This window comes from Bison bison, unplaced genomic scaffold (genome assembly GCF_000754665.1).
Source record: "Bison bison bison isolate TAMUID 2011002044 unplaced genomic scaffold, Bison_UMD1.0 scf7180017864508, whole genome shotgun sequence".
NCBI classification, from domain to species: domain Eukaryota; kingdom Metazoa; phylum Chordata; class Mammalia; order Artiodactyla; family Bovidae; genus Bison; species Bison bison.
Genome location: NW_011495064.1, coordinates 10880060 through 10888523, shown reverse-complemented (window position 1 = coordinate 10888523; position 8464 = coordinate 10880060). Strand labels below are relative to the sequence as shown.

General features: G+C 50.4%; 2 protein-coding genes across 2 annotated transcripts in view; both read left to right on the top strand.

The window, feature by feature from the left end:
* The first annotated feature begins 3159 nt into the window (after positions 1–3159).
* On the top strand, positions 3160–5944 carry INO80B (INO80 complex subunit B). Its single transcript, XM_010829719.1, has 5 exons — positions 3160–3286; positions 3502–3694; positions 3916–4034; positions 4205–4374; positions 5317–5944. Exons 1-5 carry the CDS (start codon positions 3178–3180, stop codon positions 5845–5847), a joined length of 1122 nt encoding a protein of 373 aa, XP_010828021.1. The 5' UTR covers positions 3160–3177; the 3' UTR covers positions 5848–5944.
* A 372-nt stretch (positions 5945–6316) lies between these two features.
* WBP1 (WW domain binding protein 1) overlaps positions 6317–8464 on the top strand; it is a 2666-nt gene continuing 518 nt past the window's right edge. Inside the window, 5 exon segments of the mRNA XM_010829720.1 lie at positions 6317–6683; positions 7639–7741; positions 7861–8018; positions 8020–8038; positions 8207–8461. Coding sequence (XP_010828022.1) covers positions 6615–6683; positions 7639–7741; positions 7861–8018; positions 8020–8038; positions 8207–8461 — 604 coding nt within the window. The 5' untranslated portion in view covers positions 6317–6614.

Sequence of the window (8464 nt, the reverse complement as noted above, 5' to 3'; positions counted from 1 at the left end):
GAAAGAGCCCTTCTGACGTAGGAAATAGATGGGCTTCAGGCTAGATATTTACAACTGGCCTCCTGTTTGCATTTCACGGGGCACAAATAAGTGGGCTTCGGGTTGGATACTTAAAACTGTTAGCGTTTTCTGAGATAAGAGATAGATGGGCTCCAGTTAAGCATTTACAATCAACCTCCTGTTTGGTCTCTGAAATGGAAGTAACAACAGAAACAGGATAAATAGCCAGTGTTTGTCTCTTGTAAACATCTTAAGGTAATAGTCATGGCAATAATCAAGGTAATAGTCATGCAAGGACAAAGAGGGGCAAAATCCTGTTTGAGTCAAGGATTAAGGGATCTCTGCTCCCCCCATTTTGGGGACAAGGAAGACACCACACATAGGCAGAAAGGCTCCTTGTGGGTCAAAAGTCAAGGTATAACTCCAGGCCATAATGAGCCTTGCTCCTCTCAGAAGCCTTCACTTTGAGAGCCATCTTGGCTGAGGGGTGCGTGAGCACCCAGGAAAGGGTCCCAGGGTAGCTCAGGTGTGGAAAAAGAAACCAGATAATTGGCCAAAAGAAGACAAAGGCCCAGCAGAACTGACCTATATAAATGACTTAACCTCTTTACTGCGCTCCTCCTCCTCTCTAGGGAGGATGTCCACACCCTTTCTCTCTGTTTTGCTTCTAGCTCATCTAAACACATTGTTTCTCTGTTTTCTCTCCCACTTGTTGTTGTACTATGTCTCTAATAATAAACTTTGTACCTGCATTTACAGTTTCTGCCTCTGTGATAAATGCATTTTTTCACTGGGGGCAAAGACCCAGGGAAAAATAGCTTTTAGCTTCTGGCCCTTGCTGCTCCAGTGGCTAGGATTCCCGGTTCTCATCCAAGCTACCCAAGTTCAGTTCCTGGGCAGGAAATTAAGAATGTACTTCATGCCACCACTCACTGCTACCTCACTATCACTATGAACTAGATCCTGCTGCTGCTGCTAAGTCACTTCAGTCGTGCCCAACTCTGTGCGACCCCATAGACGGCAGCCCACCAGGCTCCCCCGTCCCTGGGATTCTCCAGGCAAGAACACTGGAGTGGGTTGCCATTTCCTTCTCCAGTGCATGAAAGTGAAAAGTGAAAGTGAAGTCGCTCAGTTGTGTCTGACTCTTCGAGACCCCATGGACTGCAGCCCATCAGGCTCCTCTGTCCATGGGATTTTCCAAGCAAGAGTACTGGAGTGGGGTGTCGTTGCCTTCTCCGAACTAGATCCTACTTCATTCCATTTTACAAAGCTGGAATACGAGGTTCAGAGAACTTAAATAACTGTGAACCCAAGGTTACATAGCCAATAAACGAATTTGATAATAGGCTTGTCTGACTCCAAAGTTCATTCTCAATCACTATACTATATTGATTTCTTCCTGAATTCTCATATACAATTGTTTATCAGTTCCTTTAAATTTCATTAATGAAATATTTCTTGAGTCAGTTCTTCCCTTACTTTGTTCACTATTGCTACTCTGTTCAGACATGTATCCCATGTATATATCTATACACTACATGTATAGTGCTTTTTATGTGATATATATTGGCTGTAAGAAAATTCATTACACAAAATACTAAGGAATATTTTAAAAGAAAAAAAAAAAAGTAAGAAAACTCACTACAGATCTAGATAGTGAAAGTTCCCCAACTCTAAGTTTCAAAGATAATCACCATTAACCATTTAGTATACATTCCTTAGTTTTTTCTAGGAATGTAGTAGCATATTATGCTTTTTAAAAATGGAATAACAGGTGCTTCATTAGGGCAGTAGGTAGCGCCTCAGTCTCATAAAATGGAATCACCTCATCTTGAAATTTGCTTTTCTTATTCCGTATGTCAGCACATATAGATCTACCTTGTTCCTTTTTTTAAAATTAGTAAAACACACGTTTTATGCATGCGTGCACTTGCGTGCTCAGTCCTGTCAGATTCTTTGTGACTTCATGGACTCCAGCCCATCAGGCTCCTCTGTCGGTGGAATTTTCCAGGCAAGAATACTGGAGTGGGTTGCCATTTCCTCCTCCAGGGGATCGTCCCAACCCAGGGATGGAACCCAAGTCTCCTGCGTCTCCTGCACTGGCTGGTGAATTCTTTACCACTGAGACATGGGTTATCTTACACACGTTTTATACAAAGTTCAATAGGCACAAAAGGGTATATTAGGAAGAATAAGTCTCCCTTCACCCTTGTTCTCCCAACCATCCATTGGACTGCTGTCACCAGTTTCTTGGGTAACTTTCTGGGGCCCCATTTCTTTTAATAGCACCACAGCTTCCCACTGCTGCTGCTGCTGCTGCTAAGTCGTTTCCGTCGTGTCCAACTCTGTGCGACCCCATAGATGGCAGCCCACCAGGCTCCCCCGTCCCTGGGATTCTCCAGGCAAGAACAATGGAGTGGGTTGCCATTTCCTTCTCCAATGCATGAAAGTGAAAAAATAAAGTGAAGTCGCTCAGTCGTGTCCGACTCCTAGCGACCCCATGGACTGCAGCCCACCAGGCCCCTCGGTCCATGGGATTTTCCAGGCAAGAGTACTGGAGTGGGGTGCCATTGACAGCTTCCCACTATGGTGTACCAAATCCCTGTACCAATTTTGGTTTTTCTTTAGATTGTTTCCAATACTATTACCCACTAGGATCTAAATCCCACGTCTATCTTATCAATTACCGATCAACTCTTAGCTTGTACCATAATTCATCTATCCACTTCTCTACTGATAAAGAATTGAGGCTTAAATACCATCTGCCCACCTTGTAGGGCACTTGTGCTGTTAAGCCCTCCTTCATTTTGCTGGCAAATTGTTTCGTGCTCCTTCACCAAACTGTAAGCTCCTCAAAGGCAGAGAGGAGTATTCATATTTATCTTTGTATTATCATTGCCTAGCCCCGAATTTGGTCCGGAACATACAGATACGTTCATCACCCTTGCGTCTAATAATAATTCAATCTCTGGCGCTGAGCTCTGATCTCGATTGTGGGGCTGCGGGGCGAGCGGAAAACCCTCCCGGCCTCAAAGAGTCCGGAACTATTGTTGGAAGGACCCTTGTTTCTCCTGGAGCATTTTAGTCGCAAAGCGTGCCCCGCACAAGCATGGTTCCTACGCCCCGGAAGTACCCGTTTATTTGCTGGGATAAGTTCTTCCGCGGGGCGGAAAAGGTATGTCTGAATGTGTTTCGACTATTTACAGCCCCCTTTCCTCGCAGGGCCCCATGAGTAAGCTGTGGCGGCGCGGGAGCACCTCTGGGGCTATGGAGGCCCCTGAGCCTGGTAAGCGTGGATCCATAAGGCAAGTCTGGCCTTCGCATAAAAGCAGTCTCTTTCGTGCTCCTTCGAGCTTCCCCCGGGTACTTCGCCACAGGTGGGAAGCAAAAAGGTGGGGCTGTTTTGGTAATACCAGAATACCGCGGCAACAATAGGACCCTTCGGGGTACTGGGCTTTTCTTGCCCCTCCCATACATCTTTGACAGGCTCTCCTTCTGCAGGGGAAGCCCTGGAGTTGAGTCTAGCGGGTGCCCACGGCCACGGAGTGCACAAGAAAAAGCACAAGAAACACAAGAAGAAACACAAGAAAAAACACTACCAGGAAGAGGAGGCTGGGCCAACGCAGCAGTCTCCAGCCAAGCCCCAGCTCAAACTCAAAATCAAGTTGGGCGGGCAGGTCTTGGGCACCAAGAGGTGAGGCCAAGAGAGCCAAGGTTTTACTTGGGGGACTTTAGAAGCAGGCAGAGACAGAAGGTAGGAGAAACTGGCTGCAGTTTTCAGAAGACAGAGAATAGATGCTGTGACTTCAGGGCCCAGGTTAATGTAGCAAGAACCCAAGAGGGCGTAGGGAAGACTAGATGTACTGAGCAGGAGGAGACGATTGCTCACCTTACAGAGTGGTTGCTTCTCTGCAGTGTTCCTACCTTCACTGTGATCCCTGAAGGTCCTCGCTCACCCTCTCCCCTTATGGTTGTGGACAATGAAGAGGAACCTGTGGAAGGAGTCCCCCTTGAGCAGTACCGTGCCTGGCTGGGTGAGAAGGATCTAGAGGTGGGGAAACTGGGTTTCTCATTATACCTGGTTAAGGGAAGAGGGTTCGTTCTGAGGAAGGTGAAAATTTTGTGTGTCCCAGTATTAACTTGGCCAAATTAAGGTTCCCAATCTGAACAATTCTTCTTTTAGCTCTCCAACTTTACTTTTCAGATGAAGACAGTAATCTGTCCCCCTCCCCACTGCGGGACCTGTCCGGGGGGTTAGGAGGTCAGGAGGAAGAGGAAGAACAGAGGTGGCTGGATGCCTTGGAGAAGGGGGAGCTGGATGACAATGGAGATCTCAAAAAGGAGATCAATGAACGGCTGCTCACCGCTCGGCAGGTGAGTAGGTTCATTCTTTATTCGTTTGCCAAATTGATACTGAGAGCTTTCCACGTCTGGAGAACTTTGCAAGGCAGCAGGGATATCAGCAGTGGAGAAAAGACAGACAAGGTTTCTGTTCTCATGGAGCTAGTATTCTTGTGTAGTAAATAATTTTGAAAAACTGGAATGTTTATAACAAAAATAGGGTGATGAAATAGAAAGCAGAAAACAAACAACATTAGATAGGGTAGTTTGGAAAGACCTCTCTAAAAATATAATGTTTCCAATACCAGAGAAGCTTTCCAGGCAGAGAGACCAGCAGGGCAAAGACCCTGAGAGTGGAACATGCCTAATCATGGCCAAGGAGAAGAATAAATGTGACTGTGACAACAAGGTGGTATGCAGAGAAGTGATATGTTTGGTTTATATTTCAGTAGATTACTTTGGTTTCTTAGTGGTGGTAAACGATAGAAGCAAGACCAGTTAAGAAGCTATTGAAGTAGTCAGGTAAGAGATGGTGGTGGCTTGAACCAAGGTGAAATGAGTTGGAGAAACCAGATGGATTCTGGATATATTTAGGAAACAGACACTTGTTGGGGAAGGAAGGAATCAAGGATAACCCTGAGTTTTTGACTTGAGCAATTATCCAGTTGATGCTATCCATTGGGATTCAAAGACTGAAAACAACAAAAAAGCCTCCAGAGAACTAGGACCGAGTTTTGGGACTCAGGGCAGGAAGGTAACGTTACTAAAGCATTTGTCCTTGAGGATCAAGGATCTAAAGCTGAAAGTCTGGAGACCTGAGAGGAGGCAGTATGAAAGGCTCCTAGAGACTGTGCCCATTTGACTCTTTTCTCAAGGCCTGCTCTTCAAGACCCTGCTTTCCGTGTCCCCATTTCCCCCTCCCTCGTTCCGGCAGAACTCCCTTCTCGATTTGCTGACATCTCCATATCTCCCTAGCGAGCTCTGCTGCAGAAGGCTCGAAGTCAGCCTTCCCCGATGCTGTCACTACCTGTGGCTGGGGGCTGCCCGGCCCCCGCTCTCACCGAAGAAATGCTGCTGAAGCGTGAGGAGCGGGCACGGAAGAGGCGGCTGCAGGCAGCTCGGCGGGCCGAGGAGCACAAGAACCAGACTATCGAGCGCCTCACCAAGACTGCGGCGCCCAGTGGGCGGGGAGGCCGAGGGGCCTCCCGGGGCGAGCGGCGGGGAGGGCGGGCGGTGGCCCCAGCCCCCATGGTGCGCTACAGCAGCGGGGCACAGGGTTCCACCCTCTCCTTCCCGCCTGGCATCCCTGCCCCCGCGCCTGTGTCTCAGCGGCCATCCCCATCTGGCCCACCTCCTCGATGCTCTGTCCCCGGCTGTCCCCATCCGCGCCGCTATGCCTGCTCGCGCACGGGCCAGGCACTCTGCAGCCTTCAGTGCTATCGCATCAATTTGCAGATGCGGCTAGGTGGGCCTGAGGGCCCCGGATCCCCACTTCTGGCTACTTAAGCCCCCCACCCCCACCCCCCACAATCTGGACTCTGTGCCTTCTCCTCTGCCCCTTGTTTTCAGTGTCCTCCCCACCTTATTAAATTTCATCCAGTGCCTTGACTTGTACAGAATTGGGGGAATGGAGTACGGGTAGGCCAATTCCCCAAACACACAGCTTGCCCTCTTCCCCCACGCCCGCTGCTTGCATTGGTGCCGGGAATCGTTCACCAGGCCCCAGAATGGTAGCCGGTCAGCGCCCACCCAGACTCCAGCAGACTCCTTGGACTCCGCGGCTCCTAATGGGATTACCTGGCGTGGTCAAGTGTTTGGCGTCATCCAGAAAATAGGGCTCAAGCCAGTCAGCGGGAACTTTGCTGTCCCAGGCGGCCGTTCATTGGTTGATAACGCAAACCCTGTTCTGTTTTCCATATTGGCTGTTGTCGCTGTCAGTCACAGCCATGGGTCGAACCTTCCCCACTCTTTGTCTGTCAAGCTCCTGTTGTCTGGGAGAGTGGCGGAGGTGCTGCTGTAGATTGGTTGCAGGGAGAAGCCTGTGATCTTTCCTATTGGCCCATCTGTCCGAGAGTGATGCGGATTGGTGGGACGGAACAACCTGGGTGCTAGCTGGCAGAGCTCTCGCTGGATGGAAGGTCCGGTCGCAGAGTGATGGTGGCGGCAGCGAAGATGGGCCGGGCAGGGACCATGGCGGTGGAGTTAGAGGTGGCAGGGGCGGGGCAGCTGGCGGTAGAGGAGACTGTGGTCTTCAGGGAGCTGTAGGTGGAGGAATGGCTCGGGCTACCGGCGGGAACGGCAGCGAGGAGGCCTGGGGGGCACTTCGGGTGCGGCAACAGCAGGTATCCCAACAGCTCCAAAAGCCTATCACGACAGCCATTTATTTCTCCTTCCCCATTCCTTGCCTCCGCCTTTTGGCGGGTGGCGGAGGAACTCTCAGAGCCAAAGGTACTGTGAAATTCCTAGATACGGCCTTTCTACTCTGTGTAAACTTTGTAATGTAAGTGCTGTTGACTTTTGCCTGCAGCTTCGTAGATCCCATCCCTTAGCTGCAGTGGAAGCTTGCAGTGGCTCTCCAGTGACCAGAGGCATAGTGAGGCCCCAGGGAGGTTCCTTCTGTCTTGCAACAGTTATTTGTGATGTTTTTCTATGTGCCTATTGTCATAACAGAGTCTGGCAGCGTCTTCTCTTGAGGGAGCAATTTGGAGAAGAGATGGAACCCAGAATCACGCCCTGGATGCCATCCTTTATCATCCACAGCAATCCCATCTGGTTGGGAACCCTGCTCTGGGTCTCTTATTGTTCCTCCTCTACCCTAGGAAGCCTGAGACCCAGGGGTGGAAAGATCCAGCTTAGGAGTGGGGATTGGCAGACCACAGGAAATGACAATGAAAACAGCTTAGGAAATTACCTAAACCCCTTACCCATCGTCTGAGACTTTGAGATAGCCCAGTCTTCGGACTTCTGCCAAAACACTCCTTTAACATTAAACACCCTAGGGAGCCAGGCTTGAATATGAGAGGTCTCCTATATGCAGAGCTGCAATCTGCCTCTTTGTATGCCCACACCTTGCCTCTTAGTCTCTAGACTGATTCTTGCTATTCCAAATCCTCTTCCATGTTGGCAGCCCTTCAGATATTTGAACACTCCTTTCAACATCACTTTTTCCTCTCCCCATAGATTTCTGAGCTAAACTTGGCTCACAGGATGGGATTGTGTATGTGTATGCAGGGGGTGGGGGTGGACAGTGCCTTGGGCTGGAATCTCCCTTTGTTTTAAGTGCTTCCTTGCTCCCAGCTTCGAGAGCTGTGCCCAGGAGTGAACAACCAGCCCTACCTCTGTGAGAGTGGTCACTGCTGTGGGGAGACTGGCTGCTGCACGTACTACTATGAGCTCTGGTGTGAGTCTTCAAGGGGGCTCTTCTTTTGTTCTTCTGCCCACCCGCCTTTGGACTTCAGCCTTCAAGGACCCTTCTCTGCACAGGAGGTATCTAAGTCTCTTCCTCCTCGCCTCCTGCAGGGTTCTGGCTGCTCTGGACTGTCCTCATTCTCTTTAGCTGCTGTTGCGCCTTCCGCCATCGACGAGCTAAACTCCGGCTGCAGCAGCAGCAGCGGCAGCGTGAGATCAACTTGTTGGCCTACCATGGGGCATGCCATGGGGCTGGCCCTGTCCCTGCTTGGCTCACTGCTTGACCTTCGTGAGTGACTTGAGGCTCTGGCCTCTCAGTGGTCCCTCCCAAACCAGGACCCTGGTTCATTCCACACTCCCTTTTCAGAGATTTCAAAGCACACTTTTCCCTCATAGGAAAGACGCCACCACCCCACCCCTGGTTGCCTTCTATCAACCATACCATTCTTTCCTGCAGGCCTCCTCAGCGCCTTCAAACCCCCAGCCTATGAGGATGTGGTTCACCGCCCAGGCACACCACCGCCTCCTTACACTGCAGCCACTGGCTGCCCCTCGACTGCTTCCAGCCAGTGCACCTGCTGCTCCTCCGCTTCCAGCTGTCCTGCCCGCCACGAGGGAACAAACGTGGAAGACGTTTCCTCCCGCCAGAGTGCCCCTCCTCATCAGGAGGGTGAGCTTGGGGCAGGAGTGAGCCCTGCCCCCACACCCCCCTCCT

What these genes read in the sequence shown, in the direction of transcription:
- INO80B (XM_010829719.1), top strand. Translation starts at nt 3,178, where the DNA reads ATGTCTGAATGTGTTTCGACTATTTACAGCCCCCTTTCCTCGCAGGGC. An exon ending in TATGGAGGCCCCTGAGCCTG is followed by an intron (nt 3,287 to 3,501) that starts GTAAGCGTGGAT and finishes CTCCTTCTGCAG; the next exon opens with GGGAAGCCCTGGAGTTGAGT. An exon ending in GGCTGCTCACCGCTCGGCAG is followed by an intron (nt 4,375 to 5,316) that starts GTGAGTAGGTTC and finishes ATATCTCCCTAG; the next exon opens with CGAGCTCTGCTGCAGAAGGC.